At 39.6% G+C, this 27461-nt stretch overlaps 1 protein-coding gene across 1 annotated transcript; it reads left to right on the forward strand.

The window, feature by feature from the left end:
* The first annotated feature begins 937 nt into the window (after positions 1 to 937).
* Positions 938 to 27107, forward strand: LOC108671563 (glucose dehydrogenase [FAD, quinone]-like). Its single transcript, XM_018159120.1, has 16 exons — positions 938 to 1084; positions 4654 to 4862; positions 7121 to 7310; positions 8122 to 8256; positions 8562 to 8683; positions 10536 to 10592; positions 11562 to 11675; positions 12344 to 12500; positions 13086 to 13240; positions 17503 to 17677; positions 18012 to 18085; positions 21259 to 21410; positions 21710 to 21771; positions 25206 to 25316; positions 25956 to 26011; positions 26889 to 27107. The coding sequence occupies exons 1-16, from the start codon at positions 958 to 960 to the stop codon at positions 27105 to 27107; spliced, it is 2115 nt and encodes a 704-aa protein (XP_018014609.1). The 5' UTR covers positions 938 to 957.
* The last annotated feature ends 354 nt before the right edge of the window (positions 27108 to 27461 follow it).

Genomic DNA, 27461 nt, shown 5'->3' on the forward strand with positions numbered 1-27461 from the left:
ACTGGACAAAGCGAGTAAAAATTTTATGTGATAAGTGCTTGTTAATTAATCTCAAGGAAAGTTATTTTTGCGAGAAATTTATCAAATAAGATGATATTATGCCATATTACAGCTACAGACTCGATATACAGCTGAATAGGTGGTAATGTTGAGATTAATCATTGTTATGAATTATTTAAATGGTCAAGCTGATGCATTCTATATAATATGGCTACACTACATATAATATTTATTCTCAGTCGTTGATATTATTTAAGTGAAATATAAACCCTTAAAAACCGACTCGAAGTAAATACAAACTATCTAGGTATGATTTATTGAAATACTTCATCAATAAATTTTCCAATCTTTGAAAAGATATTCACTGCATTTATTTCATTCGACAGGGAAATTTTAATTGTCTACGACAAACTGTTTTATTAAAGGCATCCAGATTTGTTGTCTAGCTAGGTGCGTATTTTATAAAAAAAATTCGCCTGATATGAGTCGAGTATAAGGAATTAATTTGATAAATCCTACAAGTTCTTGCGTAAGTCTGTGTAGTGCCCTTATTTCCCCATAATGTTGTTAGAGGATCGAGCGACTTAATAGTTTGAATGCTCAGGGAATGTTTTTTTTTTCTCATGTCCACTGAAGTGCACCCTTTTTTTCTCTATTGCCCGGCAAGGATTTACAAGTCCAGTATTTATACCGCAGCGTTTTCTGTATGGGCTCACAATTTAACTTGCTGTGGTACTGAGTGTAACAGCAACGGTCAGCAACGAGGCGTGTGAAGCCTCATAGATCTGTCATCTGTGTTTTATGAATGATAACTTATGCATATTTAGTTTGCATGAAGACTCATTTATTTGCATTAAGAAAGCAAAATAAACTAATAGCCAAGGTTCAAGGACCTACCTCAAGGTACAGCTCAGTAGATGTTTAATCGATTCAGAGTGTTCAACACTTTTCGTCACCATGAGCTCTTTATCAGTTATGAGTCTCATAACAAAATTAGCTGCTATTATTGCTGGGATATTCACGCAGCCAACAGTTTATCCTACGAGTGTTATGCCTCAGGATACAATCGTCGACTTCATCGTAGGTGAGCTAAAATACACTTAACGTTTATACAAAAACTCTTCGGAACAAAATGCCATCAATTTATAATGAAGTTCACGCCTGATTTTAATAATTTAATAGGTAGAAAATCATTTCTACCTATTAAATTATAAATTTATTTCAAATAAAAATTATTTAAATAAAATAAATAAAAATTAAAAATGTATTCCTACATAAATCCATTTACTTCAACTTATTTCTACATTTTCTACTACTGCCTACTGCTACTGAAAGATTGGAAATTTTACCCTGCGCGATTGTGCATCAGCAGGATTGAAGGTTATCTGCTGTGGGGAATCCATGCACGCAAGTTTACCAATTTTCCTCGTGATTCCTCAATTTCAAAAGAAGAAAATTCAAAACTTCTGATACATGTGATTAGACTGCATAAGATACTAGGCCATTAATAAGGAAGTTTTTAGGTTAAAAAAATTTGATAACAGCTAATCTGACACTTTTGAAATCACACGTTAAACTCATTTTCGCTGTTGATACTTAAGATTATTATAATTATTAATATGTTGATTATTAGAATTATTATTTCACAGTGAAAACTGTGATTATGAGATAGTAAAAAAATAAATTGAACTTACAATAGGTTAAATTATGATCCAAGCTACATATTGCATAATGACCCGGAGGTGCAACAGCCTGCAAATATGCTGTGTTCCTGTATGCAATTGCACGTCGTTGATTATAATAACACCATATCTCTAAAGACATCTAACGACTTGCCAAGCTTTTTGTCTGGGATGAACCTAAATTTGAATGATTTCGTGAGTTGCTAAGTAAACTCTTATGACTACTTAAATATATGAACAGCTTGAAATCTTCAGAGTGTTAAAAAAAATCAGTGGTTATTTGGCTTCACTAGGAAACGAATTCCGAAGTAGACGGAAGATTTCTACGAGGAAGGAGACCAAAGTAGAGTTCAAGGAGATCAACAGGGGCTCATGGAAGCAGAAGAACTTCTTTGCTGTTAATGGTGGCAAAAAACTTCCCTGCGTGGCATTTGGCTGGAGATCTTCCTTGTGGCATGTGATGGCAAGAAAACTCCCAATTTACATGCTATAGTAAGACAACTCCCTTGCTTAATTAAAATGGCATGCCGTTCCAATGCTCTCGAATTTAGTTCTGTCGAACTTTCCATTACACAATTGATTCTCTGAAATTTTTGGGTCAGAGCCAATGTGAAAAAGTGACAAATTCCATGGAATATGTTTATCTTAACTCGTGCCTGTCATTGGCTTGATCTCTGGTTGGAAGTGTGAAATCGAGTATATTTAAGTGCGATAAATTGAAATCAATGGGTACCGATCATATATTGTATATGCAAAATTAATTTGTGAGTTGTCGGAAATAAGAGCTCTTTCAATCAGCATAAACGAGAAGCACGATTAAGAGTAAAATGCGTGAAATATTCCTCCCAATAAAAAAAAGAAAGGAATTGAAAATTATTTTTTTTATAAGTAGAAACAACAAAGAAGTGAAAAGAGTTGAATCGACATGTGCCACGATGGCAGAGATCGTGTTGATCGTGGCGCCCACACAGAGTGAGTGTCCTTGAGATTTTATCCAAATAGCGGTATGTTTTTTGCCCTTGAGTGGGTTATCTCGGAAAAATATGCTCTGGCAAAAACGGTCTATCTGTGTTCCGTCGGCTCTTTACTCATGCTGCAGGTGGGTGAGGCAGTGTGTCACTATTAGGTCAGTATGACCCATTCATTCTTCTGAATGCCGGCAATGGGCAGCGTCGCAAACAATTCCCATTTCGCTCGTAAACATGGCATTGTGATAATAACAGGCCATGCACGAGCAGTAATAAAAAATTTTGGAATTTTGGAATGAAATGTCTCAATGAGACATTGAGAAGAACAAGATGCCGTAACAAAAAATTCTGAGAACAGGTAAAGGAACAACCTTGTTAAATTTCTGAGGAAAAGATTATGTTGGACGGCGTATGGATTTCATTCAAGTAATAATAAAACTGCACTCCCTCCATTTATACAGATCATCTTATGAGTGATTTCATATCCGGACAAATATTTAGTCGACGAATAGGTCTAATAACGAGTAAATTTCTAACCCTGCAAGGTTCGTCTTGGGACCGAAGACATAAGAAGAGGTTTTTATTGTGATTCCAAACTATCTTGAATCACAATGTGGTTCCAAACTATCAATAAATCTTCATTGATATAAAACAATAGCGATTGATGTTGATGGATCTCTTAATCTATAATGCCGTGCGCCCTATAAGAGGTTTTCGGGCGTTCTGTAATTTTTGGCCAGTGACCCTGTAGAATCTTCTTAGCCGCATCACGACCTGCGTAACACCAAAGATGAAGACCCAAGTGATTCTAACTCTTTTTTCTCAAAGTTATCATTTGCTTTAAAATTTACTTCGTATAAATAACTATTACCTGCATGGCACCGCAATACCGCTGTTTTCACAACTGTATGCATTCAAAGCCCAGTCATGATCATTACACTGCTAATCTAAAAGCTCTCCTGAGCTTACTGGAAAATGGTGCTGGCCAGCGCTACCGTGGCCTGTCAACCCGGCAGTAACCCGGGACTAGCCAGCGCCATTGCGACCTGTCGGCTCGGCAGTAAGACGGCACTGGCCAGCGCCCCCACAGCCTGTGAGCCTGGCAGTAATACGGCACTGACCAACGCCACCGCAGCCTGTGAGCCCGGCAGTAACACGGCACTGGCCAGCGCCACCGCAGCCTGTGAGCCCGACAGTAACACGGCACTGGCCAGCGCCACCGCAGCCACCACCGCAGCCTGTGAGCCCGGCAGTAACACGGCACTGGCCAGCACCACCGCAGCCTGTGAGCCCAGCAGTAACACGGACTGGCCAGCGCCACCATAGCCTGTGAGCCAGGCAGTAACCACAGGTTGACTCGCACTGTGAGTCAGTTACTATCGTAGCCCCCTCCCGCTTTCGGCTGAGTTCAATCACGCCGAGCAATATGACGTTCCTGCATCTGACAATGACTTTAAGGTGTTAGCTTCCACTTGCGGTACTTCTGATTTACGTATTTTCGAATCCTTTTGAGTTTTTAAAAAGAGGCCCAGTTTTAATTCAGCTTTTAGCTCTTATCCACTTGAAATTGCGAATAGATGGGCTATGCAGCTTTTTTTCTAGTACTTTGTTTTTTATTTTCAAATTTAACTTTTAATTTGGCCTCTTGAATTTAATTTGTCTAAATTGCGATAATTAACTGCACTCTAGAATCTTCGAACTAAAGATTGAGCTAGGCTACGAAAAGTTTTCTATAAGGTCATGATGATTTTTGTGGAATTTTCTTCGATTTTCAAATTTATAGTAAGTCTGCGATTCAAGCAAACGAGTGTCATCAAGTTGAAACTCACGTCTATATGTATATACGTTTCCTCACCTGGCTCGAACTGTTAAAACGTAAATGTTGTAATGAATTAAATCGGTAGATATTTTGTACGTGCATGAGGTGAACCCATAGGAAAACAAAGATCAGCTGGCATTTTTGTTGATGTATTAAACCCATATTCTCTTTCCCCACCCGCCAGTGGGCGCAGGCTCGGCGGGCAGTGTGGTGGCTGGTCGACTCTCCGAGGTGCCGGAATGGGAGGTGCTGGTGTTGGAGGCCGGAGGACAACCTCCCTCGTTCACGAAAATTCCGTTCCTACATTTTGCTTCTGAATTTCCGAACATATCTTACGTCAACAAGTATCCGACAATTGCTCCAAAATACTCTAGTCAATTTGGCGTGTTAACTGTGAGTGTGACAATTTGTAACCTTAATTATAAGTAAATTGAACCCTTTTTGTGACTTGCAAGGATTTCTTGTAGCTTCATTTCAAGATAAAAATATTAATGTGCTCATCTTCATTCGAGTTACAGTAAATTTGGAAACAATAAAAAATGAAAGTGACTTAGACTCAGACTTGGAAAGTTAAAAAATTCTACGGAAGAATCAAAGAAACTCTGTTAGAATTGTGGCTGTGATTGTGGACGGGTGTGTTTTGTCAAGACAATGGCCTGTTGTCTGCTTCGAAAAGGGCGCATTTCTTTCTATGACAGCATGCACTGGATTTCAGTAACTATCATTTATGATGGTTTTGCATCTGCTTTCCAACGTTATAGACATGAATGCAGGTGCATGTCGACTTATGGCATTGCATTACGAACTTTGCCTCCCGATGGTATCTCACGTTACCAGGTCTTGGGATACCAAAAGCATTAACGATGCTTAATTTATCCTTGACCAATAAGGTTCTGAATTCAACAGAAAGTTTCGAAGAATGTTTTCAACTTATTTTATATATTCAAATTACTGTGAATGGGACTAGCTTGCCTTCTGGAAAAGTTCTAATCTCTTCATAATCGATTAGCGAAATTCTGGAATGAATTGGGGAATAAGGTGCCAGTAATGCAAGGTGCCAGTTATGCAATGTGGCTTAACGTCAGAAGTAATTCATTTGTAGGTTTGCATGCTTCCTGGACTCGAGTTCTTGACGCTCCAAATGGCATGCAGTTTAAGGGGAGCGTCTACCCTAAAGTTGAAGATTTTCACTTTTTCGGTTTTTATACTCATTTTAAAGCTGACATTCTGCCCTATCCAACGGTACCACTGCCATCTCTCTACGTTGATTTATGATTTCACGACATTTCATGAAAGGGAGGCGGGTGGGGGAGTTTTTTAAGTAATTAGATAGGAACTAATTAGCTGCTGAGTTCTTTAAATATAGTGTCTACTTGATTTGCGCTGCAGCTACGTGTTTAGTCTCATCTTAAAGTTGACATTCTGGCCTATCCAACGGTATCATTACCATCTCTGTACGTTGATTTATACGTTCACGACACTTCATGAAAGGGGGGCGGGGGGGGGAGTTCTTTCAGTAATTACATAGGAGCTAATTCGCTGCCCAGCACTACAAATACAGTGTTTCTATGAGGTCTGACTCAGTGTGCCTCCGGGCGTTGTACGGAGAAATGTGCATGTAGTCGCTCCCATCATCTTTGAGTGGAATCAAGCTCCAGAAACGTTTAGTTTGGTATCTTTGCTACATTGAGCGCATATTGTGGTGCGCGCGGGACTTTGTCGCGCTCTCCTCAACATTCACACTTATTGTCACGGAAAACCTATCTCCTCCTAGAGTTTTGAAGCTACATCAATGAGACATATACCGTTCGATGCGCAACAAAATTATCTACAATTGAATATGGGCGTTTTTCTAATTTCGTTATAATTTGGATTTTATTCCGCAAAAAGGGGGGTTGAAATTGAAAATTTTCAAAAAATTTACGAAAAATGCTCCCACACCCACAAAAATGAGAAATCCAAAAAACCGCCGTGTTCAGTTTTAGATATGGTCTTTACGCATCGAATGATGTCTCTCGATGTTCTCGCTTGAAAATCCTATAAGATAGATTTCTACGGTACTCCCTTTATGGCCGTTTTCTAAGATTTTCACGTTTTCTTTCATTTTTCTTTAAATTCACATGAACAAAAAGTCTTAGATTTCTGTTTTACATATGTGTACCAAGTTTTAGAGTGATCCGTCTGTAAATAGCCGAGATAAATTTTACCATAGATGCTCCCCTTAAAAAGATGCATTCGAATCGTCAAATGCAATAGTTTGCCGCATAGCTTTTCACTAAAACTCCACAACTTTTTTTTTATTCAAACTATTTGATTGAATCGACTCATAGCATGGATATCATGAATGTTCATGGTCTCTTCGTGACGAAACTATCACTAATGCCTGATCTGAATCTATATAATTACCGGAATTTATTTTTGTATTGGTGTTTCATCAAAAAATTTTAGTAAGTTCTGTAGGTTTAGTATTATGATTGAATGGTTTAGAAAATTATCCATATATAGGTCATATATTATATATATATATATTTTTTAACTGGACTATAAAAGGTCCATAAAACGATTAAATGTCACTGACGAATTAAAGGCAGAGAATTCTAAGCTCTTATTCTTTATAGTCGACCTATAATGAGTGCAACGTCTTTATACAGGATCCAAGGTACACCACGGGAAAAATGGTCGGAGGATCAGGCGCCATCAACCAGATGATACACAACCGAGGCAACCCCCAAGATTACGACAATTGGGCCCAGTTAGGAAACCCAGGCTGGGACTGGGAAACAGTTTTGAAATATTTCAAGAAAACTGAGGATTACCGAAGTCCCATGAAGCCTAGAGATGGTGAGATGATATTTCAATAATCTAATGACCCCGGGCAACTATAACTAAAGCACAAAAAGGCTTCAAGTCCCAAATAACGTCAAGGAGTGACAAATTTTTAGTAAGGCAGTAATCGACTGAAGGTTGATGATACATCAGATTAAAAGCCAATGCAGTTTCAGGTTACGTGATTGTATACCATGAGTATTAATTTGACTTATCATGCAATGCGCATATTAATGGCTAAGCAATTATTTTTTTTTGTCAAATAACATTATTTTCCGGCACCGCTTGAAAAATATTTGAAGATTTTAAAGTTAGATGCTTCGGTTTCCAAATGAGCAATATTAGTCTTGTGCATTTAATAGAAAAATGATTTTGGCGCAAATTGAAAATGTAAGTTTTCCACTCGAAAGGTGGTTCGTCTAAGGAATGTACAATAAACTATGCTAAATGCATTCCACACGAGTTTCATTCTATAATGTGGGATTTAAATCTCATTTCATTGTGATTTAAATCTTTGATCATGATGGATTAGAGGTTTCTATGATTGATTAATAATTTCTAAATCTTTTGATCTTGAACTTTTCCAATGATAGTCTTTTCATATTAGAATCATTCGGATTGGTGTGCAATAAATAAAAAACTTTTTAACTTTTTCGCCATGAATTGTTTTTGAAAAACATATTTTATATATTTCTGGACGAGTTTCCCGCACAGGAGAAATAATTAAGATCAAACCCCGTAAGTGTGGCCTATCTAATCGCTGAACACATTGATAATTATGTAATTAAGTGATATTTCTACACTTGACATATTAATTCCTTCGCAGCACCATTCCGTGGGATCGGCGGTCCTATGAGTGTGCAGAAACTTGGCTGGATGCCGCCGGTTGGTAGACTTGCTATACAGGCTGGCATGGAGGTGGGGTTACCGGAAATCGACTACAACACAGATACAAAAATCGGTAAGAGTCAGAGTTTTTTTAGCATTATATTCATGAATATTTCTTTATTAGCACTTGCCAGAGCGAAAATTCTGTTGGGCCACTCAACTTTTTTTCTGGACAAAACTCACTACGTATTATGATTTCATCAATTCTGTCTACAATGCGGAGCTAAAGAACTGTTTCTGGACTCAGTTTTTCAACGCGTGAGATTTCAGTATTTGAAAGAGACATTGAGCGAAAACTTTGTAGTAACCAATGTGAGAGTTTAAATAAATGTATGGTCGTTCATGTCTCTGAATATCTGTTTTGTTTCTGCGCAACAGGTAGCAGTATTTTACAGCTAGCAACGCGTAATGGCGAGCGAGTGTCTTCGGCAGATGCATTTTTAAAGCCAAACATGCAGCGCAAAAACCTGAAGCTACTAGTCAACTCTCAAGTTATCAAGGTATGAAAATAAACTCGTTTCTTTAAATGTATCCGAAGTACGAGTACACCACACAGTAATACAACCGTCAGCAGGATGTTTAAAGTGGTTCATAGCATCCGCAAGTGTACGAAACTAAATTTCTTTTTCAATCTCCACTTCGTTGCATAAAACTATGACTTCACATTAAAAATTTTTTTGAAGCACGGTGATAGCCGCGTCGGCGCCGAATGAGAGCTGGTATGGGGCCGGTATGCCCGCTTTGGCGGAGTCGAGGCTTATTTCTTGTCAGGCTGAATAATTTTACGTCATAATCATGCCGAGTGTATGAACAGTTGTACTTAAACAGTCCGGTTAAACAAACGCATTAAAACCAGTAGAGGGAGTTCATTGATATAATTAATTGATATTATGTATCCTCTTGTCTTTTTTCACATTGGAGTAGACAAACACTCAACAATGAAGTAACATAATAAAAAATGACGAAAAATGTTCTATGGAATGGCCTTGTACATTCAAACTAATGAATTACATAGATGATAACTCAATGGAGCATTCTGATCGCAGCATATACTTATCTATAATCTCATATGAGATTATAGATAAGTATAGCTACAATTGTGCATCAAAATAATTGATAAAAAAGTGAAAATACCTAGGGAGAACATGTCTGTGAAAGGCTACTCCCATGATATCAAAATTCTTACAAAATTTTAATAGAATCTAGGAATTTTGCATTTGAAACTAATCTGGTAAAATTTGTTAAATTCTGCTGGAATCCATTAAAATATTTTACGCAGTTAAAAACGTGACCGTTGTACATAGGAAACGGGGGAAAATAGTATATACCCCCGAATTTATGCAGATTAATTATCATTATTTTATTTTGGGAAGAAACTTTCAACAATAAAATTGTTTCCATCATTGTTATACCTCGCTGGAATTACTCTTTCTAACTAACTCCTCTACCTTTATTTCTTGTGAGTTATCTTGTTTCACCCAAAAGATGGTTAGTGATATCTATCTTCATTTTTTAAACTATTATTAGAATTAAAAATTTAGTGTTGAAATGTCGATTAAACGAAGCGAGAACTAGTGGGTTTTAATATTTTTTCATCAATATGTCCAAGAAAAAAAAAGTTAATCGATCATATCCCTAATTTTTTATGGCTGTTTCTACGGGCGAATAATCACACAAATTTCCTATGGTTTCGGAGATTTTTCTGCAATGTTTTGAAAATCACTAACCTCGGATACTGTAGTAATAATTAGAGAACTCACTGGCAATTTATTCCATCAAACTCGAAAGTGAAAGCGGAGTGACAGCTCCTACATTCTCATTTGCAGAATGCGCAGTGGCAGCTCCTACATTCTCATTCGTCGAGAAAATAAATTAGTTGAATAAGTAAATTAAATATAACTTAATTAATAACTTCTTCATCGTCGTGGTGATAAAGCGACTCGTCGGCTCGAGGAAAAAGCTCCATATCGAATTTCCAGAACATCCTAACTGGCTTTGCAATGCAGCATATACAAGATATAAAAACATCCTTAAGGATTTAAAACTTGCCAAAGCATGTAGCGGATTTTACCGCAGTAGCAGCTCAGGTATGAGCGAATACATTCGCTCATGTTTTGAACGTGGGCAGCATGGGGAGCGGCCATGACACCTGGGGTCAGGAAGTTCCACTGTTCGATTCCGAGCGAGAAAAAAAAATTTCAGCATTTCATTTTATGGAGATAACACACATGTAGAGTTAGCGTGTTTAGTAAAAATGAATAATTAATTTATGCAGGAGATCCATTGTACATAATTTATCTCTTATAAATTATTACCTGTTGAATTCCAACATTTTCTTTTATTTTTTTGCAGATCCTACTGAATAAGAACAACGATGCAATAGGAGTCAAATACGTTCATGAAAATAAGGCAAGTTTAATTATCAGGTGAGGAACTTGACGATATCAGAAGAATATGTTTGACAACACGGAGAAAATCTTCCATTGAAGTCAACAAACACATTTTTTTGTGAAACAATAACTCCACTTATTCACATTGAAAAGGATTGCTTAATTGTCAATGCTTCTTATTGTGAACTTATACAATTAAACGATTTCTGATTTGAATATCTGTAGCCCACAAGCGAAATAAAATTTAAATTTAAGGTACTCAATATTAGTATAAACGGGTTCCATTTGTCTCTCATAACAATTATACTCAAATGAAAATGTTTTTTACCCTCAACGGGCATCTGCAGTCATCGGCATACAAGAAATTGGATTTTCGAAAAGGGATTCAATGGACTTTCATCAAGGAAATTTTCAAATAATTCACCACATTTTTGATCGTTCTTAGGTATCGTACGGAAATCAAGCAAGCAAGAAAACCATTAAAAGTCTAATGAATAAATGACAGTTGTTCCTGATCTGATGAAGCGAGTGTTCGCTATAGGGTTTAACTCAACTGAAATCAAGCAAACAAGGAAACCATCAAAAGTCTCATGAATAAATTACTATTGTTCCTGATCAGGTGAAGCGAGTGTTCGCTATAGGATTTAACTCAACGCAAATCAAGCAAGCAAGAAACCATTAAAAGTCTCATGAAGAAACGACTGTTCTCCCTGATCAGGTGAAGCAAGCGTTCGCTATAGGGTTTAACTCAACTGAAATCAAGCAAGCAAGGAAACCATCAAAAGTCTCATGAATAAATTACTGTTGTTCCTGATCAGGTGAAGCGAGTCAAGCAAGCAAGGAAACCATCAAAAGTCTCATGAATAAATTACTGTTGTTCCTGATCAGGTGAAGCGAGCGTTCGCTATAGAGTTTAACTCAACTGAAATCAAGCTTGCAAGAAAACCATCAAAAGTCTCATGAATAAATGACTGTTGTTCCTGATCAGGTGAAGCGAGTGTTCGCTAGGCGGGAGGTGATAATATCAGCAGGTGGCGCTGACACTCCCAAGCTGCTGATGCTGTCGGGGATCGGACCGCGGGAGCAACTACGCAAGCATGGGGTAAGCGACCATAAACAGTTTAATCCGTTTTATAAAACACAGACATCGAATATTTCTTTTCCTGTATCTAAATTTTTATTTTAATTTATTAAACACTGAAAAAATCTGTGAAGCAATACTCGCATTGATACGAAAAACCCAAGTTCATAATTTATCCATTTGCTCAACGAGAGTCAAAAGTTTGCTTTTTTTATCTCAGGTTTGCAAACGCAGATTTATTTGACTTCTCATTAATTATAATCGAATTGATGTAAGCGCAATTGAAGAAATTTCCAGATACAAAGTATTTCATCATAAGTTAAAAGTGGCTTTCTTCCATGAATGGATGAATAAATTGACCGTGTAATGAAAGCTTCATTATTCATTTAGTTGTGCGACAATGAATTGAACAGCAAATTATACTTCATACGTAATCACAATCAGGTACTTTCATTACGGGAATAGTTGATTAAAAAAATTGAAAAATAATTTCGTACTTTTTCATTCTTTGAATAGCTTTAAATGAATCTGAATAGTTCATAGTGAGTGCACAAATTATCCACAAGTACTCAGCCAAGATTGAAAGATCTATGTATTCACTCAACGATCAGTCATATCATTATTATCATCCGCTCGTAATTACGTATTACCTGAAGTTGTAGTTAATACATTATTTATCTAATTTGCAGATTGATACTCGCGTGGACTTGCCAGGTGTAGGGCAGAATTACCAAGACCATGTAGGTCTCCGAGGAATAAGTTGGACCATCCACCCAAATATATCGTCTTCAATTTTTGAACGGATCAGCCCGTCGGCGATGCTGCGCTATCAGAACAGTAGGGACGGTAAGCCAACTTTCTACTACTCAAGCGCTCAAGTATCCTCAATGTGCCTCAACTTTATCATATCATTAGATATTACTATGAAAAATAGTTTGAAGATGAAATGTTTTATGTTTAAATTCCGCGCAATAGTTGCATTGGCCGCGGAGGTTCTAGTATGAGAACAATCTGTTAAAATCTCGTTCACATCGAGAAAAAAATTGAAAAAAAAACTTTACCAACATTATTTCAATAGGGCCATCTATACTGTGAGGCGTATAAAAACATTTTCAGAAGGTAAACATCTAGATAATAAATAAAAGTTAAACTTGATGCGCTTTAAATAATTTATTTTCTATATCAATTAAGATACACTTTTTGTGTCCAATTTCATTATGGATTTAACTTTATACTTATAACTTATATAACTTATATGGATTTAACTTATACTTTAACTTTATAAACTGAGGATTTTTCACGCATCAAGCCCCTGTAGTTCGGAATTATATTTTCTGAATTATAAAAGCACGCTCGTAGAACGCACAACTCCGTGCGGTATATGTTCACGCTCGGATACGTGATACTAACTCTACAAGCTATCTTGCCCAGGTCCGTTGAGTGTTCCTCTCGGTATCTGCGCATCGTATTTGCTGAATGTCCACAATCCAGATGAGCCAACTGTTCCGGACATTCAAGTGTTCCTGATATGTGCGCTTGACGGACAAGACTATGGTCTTTTCTCCTTGAACGGCTACCAAGAATCAGTAAGTTTTAGTAAACTATTTTCTTATCAACTTGCAAGCAAAGAAGAACATGGAAACTTCTAAGCACTTCTTGCTTCTGGTAGACAGTTCGATCGTACCCAGTCGAGTTTTACGTTCCATTAGCGGCTGCCCCAGAGTACAAACAGTAGTCGGCTTCGAGGTGACACAGACGCCTATCGGCCACCTAACTGCATTCGGCGGCTATTCAAGAGCCGATTGTGGGAGTAGATTGCCCAAATATACGAAATCAGACCGAAAAAAAGCAGACGCTGTTATTTGAGCGAACCATGACCATCTCCGGCTCATGGTATGGCGTCGATGTATGTTTACGCGTACGCTTGTTGAATCATACGATAGAACAGAATGAGAATTGACTTTAGAGTTTGGCTAACGTGGTAGTCAGCCAGTATTTCCATTACGTACGTGACAAAAATCATTGACGAACTTGATAATGATCACGTGATAATGATTACGACTGATATATAATTGGTAGAACCAGCAACAGATGAACGTTCGGTTTTACATTCAGGGCTAACATGTTTATATTGATATTCAGTTTACTATGATATTGGAATGGTAATACTTGATATAATGATGACTGTACACGGCCTGGTGAAAGGCATTGTATGTATATTAGAATGTACTTTCTGTTGTCCAAACAAGGTCTACAAAATTGAAATATTTACAGGTCAACATGATATTGTGGTGCGGTTCACAAAATTCATCTTGCAGTCTGACATTGAATTCTAAAATAATATGATAGCGATAACGAGCGAATAAATGTAACGACTTATTGCGACATTAATCACGTTCTTTGTTCAAAACGTGTAACAAAGCATCAAATTCCGCCCGAATGCACTACAGCTTTCTGCTGTAGCTGAAGCACCAACAGCGGAGGCCAAATGCTCAAGTTTCAACTTCCAAATTGGTTACTTGGGCCAAATGCCCAAGTAACCGGTGTTCCTCGTGACAGCGTGGTTGATGTCCATTTGTGAGCAGTGCTTAGATTTGTAATGGAAAATTGGCATTTCAACAGAGGTAAAAAGGAAAACTTGCATCTGACAGAACTGAATATGTTATCGTTCCATTTTCTATTAAGGTGTTGGACAAAATTCATTTTCACCAGTGAATTATGATTATTTAGTTTTAGTTTAAGTTTTATTTTAGTAATAATCATGACTCATCGCTTACGAGTGTCATGGCTGGCTTTCTTTCCAAGGACCTCAGTCCCTCACGAGTCAAAACAGTTCGAAGAAATTGTATTCATTGGTGCAAACGACAATGGTGATAAAACTTAGTCCGTGCTTTACGGTTCTTCGTATAGTTGCTTTCGCGTGTTGGGTGCATAAATTAGCTGCTAGAAGACTTAAAATGTTCTACTAGGTAGGTAGTGCTTGACTGCCAGTGGCATTGCTCATTTCAGACAACGCACGGAGAGTCGGTACAGAGTTGAACTAATGTAAGGTTGACTCACGGCGATGACGATTCTTCGCCGTTCGGCGCATCTCTAGAGTGACGTCACTCAAGGCACAAAATGTAAATAGTGTAGATCAACACATTGTTTTTATGTTATCTTTGAAAGCAGTTAAAAAATATTGACCTCATCAAAATGGCCCCCAAAAATTTATTTACTGCATGCAACTAGTTTTATTTTAAGCAAAACCGGTGTTACAAATGAGTTTGACGTCACAAAGTGACGTAACAAGAGCCAAGGTGACGTCACAGTTGGAATAACAAACGACACCCGCAAGGCGCAGCTGCGCTAGGGAAATTATTGCGCTATTAGTTCAACCATGAAAAAATTTACCACAATAAAATGGCCAAAAAAATTATTTACTGCAACCTGTCTTATTTTAAGAAAAACAAGTGTTACAAATTAGTTTGAATCACACTGTGACGTGGTGTAATGGTGCTAATGGTGTTGGTGACGTGGGAGAATGCATGGTGCTGGTGACGTGAAAGAATGCATGATGCTTTTGGCGTGGTAGAATGCATGGTGCTGATGCCGTGATAGAATGCATGGTGATAGTGACGAGGCAGAATGCGCGGTGCTGGTGACGTGGAATAATGCATGATGCTTTTGGCGTGGTAGATTGCATGGTGCTGGTGACGTGGAAGAATGCATGGTGCTTCTGGCGTGGTAGAATGCTTGGTATTGATGACGTGGAATAATACATGGCGTTTTGGCGTGGTTGAATGCATGGTGATGGTGACGTGGTGGAATGCATGGTGTTGGTGACGTGGAAGAATGCATGATACTTTTGGCGTGGAAGAATGTATGTGTTGGTGAAGTGGAAGAATGCATGATGCTTCTGGCATGGCAGAATGCACGGTGATGGTGACGTGGTAGAATACATGGTGTTGGTGACGTGGCAGAATGCATGATGCTTTAACGTGGTATAATGCATGGTGATGGTGACGTGGTAGAATGCATGGTGTTGGTGACGTGGAAGAATGCATGATGCTTATGGCGTGGGAGAATGCATGCTGTTGACGACGTGGAAGAATGCATGGTGCTTATGGCGTGGTAGAATGCATGATGCTGGTGACGTGGAAGAATGCATGATGCTTTTGGCGTTGTAGAATGCATGATGCTGGTGACGTGGAAGAATGCATGATGCTTTTGGCGTGGAAGAATGCATGGTGCTTCTGGCGTGGTAGAATGCTTGGTGAAGGTGACGATGTAGAATGAATGTGTTGGTGACGTGGAAGAATGCATTGTACTTTTGATGTGGTAGAATGCATGGTGTTGGTGCCGTGGGAGAATGCATGGTACTGGTGACGGGGCAGAATGCATGATGCTTTTGGCGTGGTAGAATGCATGGTGTTGATGACGTGATAGAATACATGGTGATGGTGACGTGGCAGATTGCATGGTCCTGGTGTCGTGGAAGAATGCATGGCGATGATGACGTGGAAGAATACATGGTGATGATGACATGGAAGAATGCATTTTTTGGCATGGTAGAATGCATGGTGTTTTTGACATGGTAGAATGCATGGTGCTTGAGACATGGAAGAATGCATGATGCAGGAAACGTGGTAAAATGCATGGTGCTGGTAACATGGGACAAAGTTCGATTCTGGTTAATGTGAGAACGCACATCACACCGGTGAATGCTAAAAAGTAGTGAGCACTTGTTATTGAGGACAAAGTTGCTTACTTTAGAAGTGAGTTTTCCCTTTGTATTGTAGCTAAAGACCAACTTGAATCATGTAAAATTAGTTTCGAATGGAAAGATTTTCAGGTTCCAAAAGCTTTATATTGTTTTCAAATTACATTATCGTGCCACTGATTGCGTTTTATCTTGTTTTTCCTATTACCTTCGCTGAACAGAAACGAAAACAAGTAACGCGAATATTTGAGAGCCCCCTCTCTGCCCTCCACAGAGGGGGCAGGAAGGGGCGTTTTTTAGTCGCTTGTTAGGTTCGGCCGTGCGTCTCTGGAAGGCATCGACTCAAGCTCGACAGGTATTTTACAAGATTCTGTTTTGGCGCCTATTTCGCTCCGGCTATCGGAACCCAAAGCGGACATAGAGCCGCTAATGTACCCGCTAGGCGAGTTTGGGGCGTCCTTGTGCCAGCGGCTGACAGAAATAAAAGTTTCGCTAGGGTATGTACTACTGTATACCATCAAAAGGCAGCGGCCGTACTGTGGCCGTCTACCGGAATGGATTTAGACGAATTTGACCGGGTTCTGTCAAATTTTTACCTCTTAACAACCACAATGAGTTTGGTCACGGTCATACAACCTTGTCTGCAAGTTCAGCTTGTCAATAGAATAAATAGAATACCTGGCCATGGAACACCCCAATTTATGCTGTCTGGGTCGTCGTTTGTTGTCATCACTGGAATTACGTCAAGTTGGGAACGTATTCTTTTTATTATCAATAAATTTAAACGTTTTCTTTCTGGCACTGCGCTGTTTAAGAACTGCAAAATTTGAGAGACGAGGCTCCTCGCCTTCCCGCTCGTAAATCAAGGAAGTCGCGGCTATATTTTTAACCCGGCCAATCAAAATAGTAGAATCAAAGTATTTCAGGTTGTGAATGTATAACCATCTCTAGAGTCACTATATGTATGTTCAATTTTCCACATTACTTGCTGTAACGCATTACTATCCAACATGCCTATATACTCTCGGCCTACATGTATGATTTGCGTATCTTATTACCTATATACCACTTCCTTTCATCTCATTTTCCTTAAATTTAATGTTTCGTGCTAATGTTTTAGTAAGTATTACTTTTTATACTGTCCAGGTCCGAGAATATTATCGACCGACGCTGGGCAGAGATGGATTCTTCATGCTTCCGATGCTGTCCAGACCGAAGAGCGTCGGGACGGTGACTCTCAAGTCTAGGAATCCCTTCGATCCGCCCGTCCTGGACCCCAACTGCCTCAGTCACCCCGACGACGTCGAGCTGATGGTCAAAGGTACACGGGAAGAATACGGTCTGGTATTAATTGAATTTTACTAACAGTCTCATATTCGAGTACACTGTGGCTTCAAGTTCACCGAAATTTGTTAAATATAAAAGCGTCGTTTCTTTAATCTTCTGCCAATTTTACAATATTGAGACTGTGTTTTAGCCAAAAATTTTCTTCTGATAAAATATACACTAAAAATGAATTGCAAAATATTATATATTGCTTGACATCGGGATTGACTACTTACTGATAGTGTTATGTTCTTAGTTTGTTGATGTATTTTGCGTGAAAGAATCTCCTTTTTTTTATTTTGTGTGATAGAATTTCTACTCATTCGCAGCTGCCAAGGCTTCACTGAAGTTAGGGAATGCCAAGATCTTCCGTAGGGCGCTCGGAGCAGAACCTTTCAAAAAAGTGAGCAGAACAATAATTGGCGTTCAAATTGTTAGCAGGAAATTTTATCTTATATTTTTCCTTACAGTTGCTTAAGATTACTGAAAAATTTATTAACCATATACAGGGTCCGCCATATATATGGCAACGCATGTTTTTTGTTATTCCTCAATGAAACAAAAAATGGCATTGTTTTTTTTTTATTGGATGAGCTAGTAGCCAAGAATTACCTAAACAATTCTCAGACATATTTATTCAATGTGACCAACCTTATTTTTAATGACGGCCTCCAATCTACGCGGGAAAGCTTCACAGGAGACACGCAGCATTTCTGGAGGGATCAAGTCCCATTCTCGTATCAATTTAGACTTCAAACTAACCAAAGAATCATGAGGTGTTCTGCAGACCCTACTCTCTAAAATTGCCCACACAGAAAAGTCGACAGGATTCAAATCAGGGCTTCTTGAGGGCCATTCATTTTTGCTAATGAATGCTGGGATGCGACCTTGAATCCAGTTTTGGGTCATGTTTGAGCCATGTGATGGGGCAGAGTCGTGTTGAAAACTCCATGGTGAGCCGTTGAAGTGTTTACGGGCCCAAGGTAACAACACAGCTTCCAAAATGTCCGAAATGTATCGCTGACTGTTCAATTTCACTCCTGAGGGGACAAAAACTAGTGGGGACCTCCCAGAGGCGGTTACCATCACGGGCATGGGATTTTGACGTCATGTTGTTGTTCTGGTTGCCACAGATCCATCCCGACTATAAACTCTGTCATTTTGACGGTTAACGCTTTGTTCATTCTCAAATTTTTTCTCGTCACTGAACACCACTTTGGGGAACATGCCATTTTCAATTAGATCCAGAATGTGCTGGCATCTTTCGAGCCTCATTCGTTCATGACTGTCTGTTAGTTCATGACTTGTTTGCATCTTGTAAAGGTAGGTTTTGAGGTCATCTTCGAAGACTCTACGCATTGATGTCTGACTGACTCCTGCTTCTGCAGCCAATTTTGCAGCTGAGCGACGAGGGTTTCTCCTCAACTTCTCCCTCGTGTTTTAGACCAATTGTTTTGTTCGGACACTTCGTTTCTTTCTTTGGCCAGGTCGATTGCATGTTTCACCAGTTTCCTTGAAATTTTTTACCACCTTCCACACAGTTTCACGACGAATTTCGAGCTTCTTTGCAATAACTGAATTACTCTCGCCCTTTTAATAAAGGGTTACAATTGCATTTCTACTGCCATAAGTAATAGTAAATTTAGACACCTTAGACTTCTGCAATATAAAGTAGATGAATTTATAGATGATATTAAGCTTCATTATAAAATAAAAGTCTCCTAGAAACCAATTTATTTTTATATAGCAAACATCCGTTGCCATAAATATGGTGGACCCTGTATGACAAGTAATTTCTTTCTTAACTTATTGACTAAAATTGTGATTTTATGATATATATTCTATGTTTTACTTGTGCACGATTTTTTCATAAGCTAATCTAATTACCTAAACTCTTATTTAAGTTCTAAGTTTATTTTCTTCTGAACGCCTTCGTTTCTGAAATAGTATGCTCTGGTTCAATTGCACATTGAACGTCTATTATAATTATCAGTCCAACCTGAAATACTCCAAGCCAACCGATTTATATTTAATTCATCTATAATGCATAAAAATATTCGTGGCTGGTTTAGTATCGGATATTATACAGATTGAATATGAGTAATTTTTTCCGAGGGAAGTAAAAGAAAAAATTAAGTTTAATCATAATCGCGCTTTTTGCAGTTCAGCGATGGTTGACATTTGGGCAAGCCCCTTGCGTTATATAAAAATTAATTCTGTTCAACTTAAGAAATCTGTCTCTCTCAAAATCTAGTTTGCTGTCAGCCCATTTAGTGATCTTTAACAAAAAATATCTATTTGATTACTTTCCTGGGTGTATTCCCAACTCAGACCCTTATGCCGGGTTCACACCTTACTACCGGGCACATGCCATGATTTGCCAGTGAAGGTCCAATCCAATATAGTTTGAGGCATTCCTATACAGTGTGTTCAATATTTAGCGTTACAACTTTGAGTGTTTAGAACTATGAAATGAAACACAATTGTGAATGTTTGAAAATGTATTTAAGTAGGCAGAGGTTCAGAGATAGAATTCTCACAGTTTTTCATTCAATATGTCCATCATCTGCATCAATAACGAGTTGTAGACGCTTAGAGAAAGCCTTACACGAGTCACGAATGACACTGCGGGATTTTGGCCCACTCCTTCAGCAGTTTGACCTCTAGGGCGTCCAAACTGCTAAGGTGAACGGTCGAGACCTTGCTCTCAAGGTATGACCAGATCCCAAAATCCAGAGGATTCAGATCGGGTAACGATGGGGGCCATTCATCTTTGGTAATGAAGTGGGGAACATTCTCGGACAGCCACTCCTGAGTCGATTTGGCCCCATGGGATGGGGCAGAGTCCTGCTGGAACGACCAGGGGCGTTTTTTGAAGTGCTTTCGTGCCCAGGGCAACAATGCACCAACAAGGATGGCATCTCGATAGTTCTTCTGATTCAATTTCACCCCTTTGTCAACAAAAAGAGAGGACTCTGTTGCGGCTGCCCAGACCATCACTGAGGTCGGGCATTGCTCCCTAGTCACCACACGGGATCCTTCGTCCCATTCTTCGACCAAATTCAATCATTTTGGGAGTTGAAGTGGTGTTCAACATTGAATATCTTCTCATCACTGAAAACGAGGTTTGGCAGCGTGCCATCATGAATGCCGGAAAGAAGAATCTTGGATCTTTGGAGGCGTTTGTCAACAACCTGAGCAGACAGTTGGTGTTTTTTGACATGCTTGAATGGGGACAACTTTAGGTCCTTCCGGAGAAAAGTCGACATGGTTCCATACGACACATTTGACTGTTTTGCGAGTGAATTGATTTTGAAAAAACAATGTAACGCTAAATATTGATGACCCTGTAGAAGCATTCACACCAGCCGTACAAAGCACCTGCCATGACCATGGTGTGAATGCTGCTATAGAAATGCAGTAGAGAGAATTTTGGACTCAACTGTGAATGTCATGTGCCTGGTACATGCCCGGCAGTATGGTGTGACCCCCAGCCTTAGATGGAACACCAATGTGTCTCAAATGTAAGGTCACATTTGCAATATGCGTCAAATGAATTTGGTTGCTTGCGAGCAGCCAATTCCTGGCTGCGCGCATCTTGAGTTCCAGTCCGACGACTACTGGAGATGTTTCGTGCGCGGCATGGCGGGTGCGATGTCGCACATCAGCGGCACCTGCAAGATGGCTCCAGACTCCGACCCCATGGGGGTGGTGACGCCGCGGCTCATGTGAGACTTTACACTGTCTTACTTAGAGCTAATAAAATAATATTAGTCTAAAATAGTGCTATGTTGCTGAAAGCGGGTAGAAATTTTTGACGGATCTTTCATGTGCGTATCGTCATTGTTTCGATAACTTTTTGGAGCTGGTTGATGAAAATTAGTTAAAAATTTCATTTTAACATGAATTAACTAAATTAAAATAACTCTAGAATTTTTAGGCTCATGTAGATGGGCATTGTATGTGAATCGTCCTCTTTAATAAGTAAGAAAATTCTGCTTCAAAATTTGCATTTTATTTATTCCAGCGTGCGAGGTGTCAGGAATTTACGCGTCGTGGACGCGTCAATCATGCCCCAAATAGTTTCCGGTGAGAGAAATAAATTATGTTAGTTCATTACGAATAGAGTAATTATATCTTTCTATTTAATCATAACTCAAATGCCATATAATTTTAAAACCGCATTTCTACAACACTTCTCTTTAACTTCACTTCTTGTTTGTCTGTTTGTCTATTTGTCCGTCTGCTACAAATCTTATAATCGAAATTTATCACATTTCAACTTATCTTATCGATCTGAAATTTTGCACACTTGTGTAAAGTTGGAGACAATGCATGAATACAATGACAAAATAAATTATTTTAGAAATAAAAAAACAAATTTTCATTAGTAAAAAAATTGAAAAAATAATTTTGTCAGCTACAAATCTTATAACTGATATTTGACACACTTTTACCTGACCAATTGATCAGAAAATTTTGCATACTTGTGTGAAGTCGGAGACAATGCCTGAATCAATTGACAGAATAAATAATTTTGAGAAAATAATTTGTATATATAAAATAAATTAAAAATTAATTTTTTTAATATTCGAAAATAAAATGAGAAATTCATTATACATCTTTAACATTGGAAACACTTGATTCTTTAGAAGTATTGTCTTTAAAAAGTAATTTTTAAGCGTATATTATTACGCATCAATCCAATCAAATTATAGAGATATAATTATACATATGACATTTCGGCAGCGTAATTGTTTAAAAAGTTAGTTGCATCAAATGTATTTTTGTTTGGATCTGATATATGGATATAAAATAGATTTTAAAGCATAATTGAGGTTGAAAACCATTATTATATTCCATCTTTGCGACAAATTCCTTTAATGGGACCTAGATCTCTAGTCTTAATGAAGCAACCGGAAGAATTTATCCATGACAATTCAAATTATTTATTACCAATCTTCGCACGTTAACTCGTAATCTACGGTCAACATTAATCCTTGCGCTGGAAAATTTAGAACATTAATTTTGCCGCCGTTTGCAACTCATCGACGTCGGCGCCTTCTAACTTTCCATTTCAACGAAATGACGGGGCTCACAATGCTGTGTCAGCTAGCTTTAAGTGGATATTTCTCATTGAAAATGCGTTACGAAGTGAAAAATTTAAGGAGGTATATATCAATACCATTTGTGAATAAGGGCTCATATTGCGAAAAAGGGTTACCGCGTATATCTAAGAAGAGCGATGTTCATTATTATTGTTTGAAATTCAAGGTTCATTTCCATTGTTCATATGTGTAAGATAACTTTGATGGTAAATGGTTGTCAAATGCCAGCTTTTTACCGGTCAACTGAGGCCACTCGCCGTTATTGAAGCGAGTAACGTTTGTGATCTGACTTTAAAGATAACTTGTTCTAAGCTAGATAACGACGGAAAGCAATGTGAGCTTTAGTTTAACAAGAGTGGTGTAGATCTGGCCCTTCACAAATACATAGCTCCTCTAAGCTGTCATAAGAATAGGTCACTGATGTTTTAATTGTGATCGGAAAGCGATATTATTGTCACATTCGAGTTAATTTCACTACTCACCCAAGTATGGATCAGTAATGCATTTCTTTTCTTACAGGCAACACGAACGCCCCGGTAGTCATGATAGGGGAAAGAGGGGCAGATCTAATCAAAGAAGATTATGGAAAAATTTAACTGTGAATATAAATAAACTTGGGACTTCCCTTGTAGACGCGTTGGCCGGGATAGGACGTGCTGCGGTTGGCTCTCACAGAAGTAAATCGTTGACGATTATTTTTCTAGTTAGCCAGAAGTTAACTGTACAGCTTGGGCCCAAGTGACGGAATTCAGTGTTTCGGCGGAAAATAAGGGAAGTCAATACAAAAAGAGTACAAATTGTTCAGTTTTAAAGTGTTCAGAAAATTACTCTTTTATATATAAAAAGGACTCGGCAAAAAACAGCTCTGTAGAATGAAATGTCAGCATTCAATGCGTAAAGCAGTGCAGTGTTTTCATTAAATCAGCGAAACAAATAAGAGAGTTGAGCAGTAGTAAGTGAGGGAAGCTGCAAGTGTGCTCGAATTTGAATATATTTATGACTTCCTGTCGAACCTGCAGCTCAGTGTGTGAGCTTAGCGTTCCGAGTTCAAGGTTTTGTGGTCGGTGTCTAAGCTCAGTGTAATCCAGTGATATCCTGTGTAATAGTGTAAGTTATCCAGTGTATTAGTATAATAAGAAAAACAAGGTAAGATGGCAAAATGTGTTGTGATGAAACCCCCTGCGGGTAGTTCGTGCATAATTTGCAAGGAGCTTTGAAATGCAGCAGTTCTACTACAGTGCAGCCAATGCCGGTTATTCATTCATCTAAAATGTACAGAATTTCCTATTTATTGCCTTGTTCGGATCGATCAGACCAAAATCTCACATGAATATAAGAACTGCGAAATGAGAATTTGTAAAAGATTCAAATAAAGCTAAACTAAGCTTATCGCAGCCATGAAAGAAACCCCTAAACTGGTGGGTTGCGTGCCCGGTGGTGCTGGCCACTCCTCCCCCAGTGCCATCTCCTCTTCCCTCGCAGCTAAGTGTACCCTTACCTCATCCCATACCCGCTCCCCCACCCCTTCCCTCACTTTTAACCCTACCTCTACCGACAGCCTTGCTCTTGCCATTAGTTCTTTCAGTGCCCCAACATCACATTCTGCCGCCTTTCCCCGTCTGATCTAGGCTCAAACGCTCAAACCACCTATGCTGCGGCCACCGCACTAACCCCCGAGAAGAGTGACCCAGAAGATGGTATGTCATCATCCCTTCCAACTCTTCCAACCCTACCATCCCTACCAACCACCCAAGTTGCAGAAGTACCCTCAAGGAAGTCACCAGCAAAGATACGTGTTTACTGGAAGTATCTGCAAATGAAATGTGAACGCGGGAAAAGGGGCGATGGTTTCAGATTTTCACATCCCAAACTGTGCTATAAATTCTTTACCTACGAAAGCGTGCATCCACGAGGGTGCAAAAAAGGAAGGGATTGCACGTTCTATCACCCTAAGCAATGCTGGATTATTATGAACAAAGAGGATTGCACAAATGTCAATTGTTCGTTTCTTCACAAAACCCCGGAAACGAATGGAGGAAGCTAACAGAATAGGAGGCAGCAAGGATTTACCTCCACAAAGAAGGGCTCCTGCTGGACGCCATGACCCGCCCACACACTCACTGGCCCTACCATCACAGGGAAGACAAAGCAGCGATAGGGTGGCGGAAAACACTGTTAGAAGGAGCGATGAAGAAGGTAGTTTTTGGAGTAGTGACGACCTAGCTACTCAAGTGAGTGGCCCATGCGTATGGGACAGGGACGCGCGCTGGGGGAAAAGAAGTTACCTTCAGTACTTTTTTAGAGATGAGGAAGCATATACAACAACAGATGCAGCAACTGGAACTAATGCAACTCGAGATGAAGGAGCTACTGACCAAGGGACACCTGTGACCTGACAGAGCGGTGACGCTGCAGGTAAGCGCAACAAGAAGGGGGAGTCAGGCATTCTGCTGGCCAACATCGAGGAGCTCTTCCCACAAAGAGCGCGTAATAAGACTGGCGTGCTGAGAGAGATGGTCGACGAAGGTGGGATCTTTATAATTGCACCAACGTAGTCGCATCTAAGAAAATATATCCTTGATGCAGAAATTGCAATGGAAGGATTGCAACACTAACGCGCGTACCGGAAAGAAGGGAGGAAGAAAGGAGGAGTAATTGTTTTCCTTAGTAACCTCCCTCGCAAGAAGCATGGTGGAATTGAGATCAGAATTTGGTAACTCTGATGGCTTTGTTGAATACGTGCTACTCCACATTAGAACTTGACAGCTGCGTAGCCATTGTCTATAGAACGCCTGCTTGTTCAGCAGAAAATTTATCAAAACCCTTAAGAAAATAGTGACCAGGGTGGCATAACTGTGTGACCCAGCCCCCAGCTCGTTAAGGAGGGGGGGAGGGACTTTAATCTCCCACGTATCCGTTGGACAAGCCCTGGCTGCTTAGAGGTTGATGACCGCGACAGAAGTCATGAAGTCTAACTAGTGAAGTTTGCTGCTAAACACTTGCTCAGTCAGCAAGTTCTGCTGCCCACAAGTGAACACAATATCCTCGATCTCGTTTTTACTAATGATGAATAGTGGTTGACGTTCGGGTTGAAGAAACTTCAGTGTCCGACCACTGCCTGGTTATGGTGGATACGACAATTCGAACTGAATTCGAACTGCCCAGGGTTATTCCCCAGAAAGGACTGGCAGGACTTTATTTCCAGCATCGAAGAACGGATTGTGAGACAATTTGGAATGAACCTGACGAAACTGATTGGAGAGAAGAGTTTCACGGGATGAATGCAGAGGAAATTTACACAAAACTATGTGAGAAACTAGCACAGGTGTGTGTACGTCATATCCCGAAAAAAACGGGCCCCAAAGTCCGCCGAATTCCGGGAGACCGTCGAATCCTCATGAGGAAACGCAAGCGATTCAACAAAACAAATAAATGAATACACTAGTGACCTGATGAGACGGAAACTAGTAGAGCTCCACAATGAAACTGAACGTAAATTGCAGGACTCGCACAGGACGGAAGAACAAGCTGCCGAGGAACGAGTAGTTGAGGTCACCAGAGAGAACCCCATGCATTTTTTTCGAATACGCCCAGTTCAATGCCAGTGGGCCCGCTGAAAGATAACGATGTCCTTATTGGAGATATGGGCATGTGTGAGTTACTAGGATAGCAGTCTGAATCATTGTTCAGTAACCCCCGCTACTCAAGACAGGAGAACGAAATCGAATTTCTCCAGGAGCTGCCAGGTAGAAGGGGGTTGGTGAACATCGTTTTCAGCACCAGGACCGGATGGAATTCTGGCGGTGCTGTTGAAGAGATGTGTTGGAGCACTGGAAGCTCCGCTCACAATGGTCTGGAAAGCCTCGATAATGAAGGGAATTATTCCTGAGGGCCTCAAAGTGGGACTGTTAACTCCAATATACAAAAAGGGTCACGAGGCACAGACCTCGAAATTATAGGCCGGTGATCTTGACCTCACAGTTGATCAAGGTTTTTGAGGAAGTAGTGATCAGGAGGCGTATCCAGTATATGAAAGAGGCTGATCTGTATAATAATGGCGAGCATGGTTTCCCGCCAAATCATTCCTGTTTTTCACAGTTATTGGAGCACCATCACCGCCTTGTGGTCCTGCTGGAGGAGGGAGCTGGCGTGGACGTAGTATATAGGTACCTGGACTTCGCTAAAGCTCTTGACAAAGTTAACCATTGGGTGCTCTTCAGAAAGCTGAAGCTGTTGGGGGTAGGAGGAGGAATTTCTTTACCATCAGAGTATAAGCTGTCGCAATTGGAAACTCGAAATCGAGAGAAGCGAGAGTGAAACTTGTAGTACCACTGGGCTGGGTGATAGGACCGATCCTCTTCCTCATCCACATCGCCGATATTGACGTGGAGCTTACGCACGAATCTACATCGTAATTTGCGGACGATGCAAGAGTGCTGATGAGGATCACCGAGAACCAAAACTGCGAGAGGTTGCAGGATGACTTGTCGACAATCTACCATTGGGCCCTAGTGGATAATATGCAATTCAACGGCACTAAGTTCGAAGTGATGAAATACAGAGTCGACGCTGAGACAGGGATGCCACATCGCTACTTGACATCGGATGGCACAGAAATTGTGGAGAAGCAACTTGTTCGAGATCTCAGAGTGTTGATGTGTACAGAAGCCA

The sequence above is a fragment of the Hyalella azteca genome, unplaced genomic scaffold, assembly GCF_000764305.2.
Source record: "Hyalella azteca isolate HAZT.00-mixed unplaced genomic scaffold, Hazt_2.0.2 contig11868, whole genome shotgun sequence".
NCBI classification, from domain to species: Eukaryota; Metazoa; Arthropoda; class Malacostraca; order Amphipoda; family Hyalellidae; genus Hyalella; species Hyalella azteca.

Excerpts from the sequence above, each read along its gene's own strand:
- LOC108671563 (XM_018159120.1), top strand. The coding sequence starts at position 958 with ATGAGCTCTTTATCAGTTATGAGTCTCATAACAAAATTAGCTGCTATT. Across the intron at positions 8,257-8,561 it reads CAACACAGATACAAAAATCG|GTAGCAGTATTTTACAGCTA; the intron begins GTAAGAGTCAGA and ends TCTGCGCAACAG. Across the intron at positions 25,317-25,955 it reads GAGAGAGATGGTCGACGAAG|GGTTATTCCCCAGAAAGGAC; the intron begins GTGGGATCTTTA and ends CGAACTGCCCAG.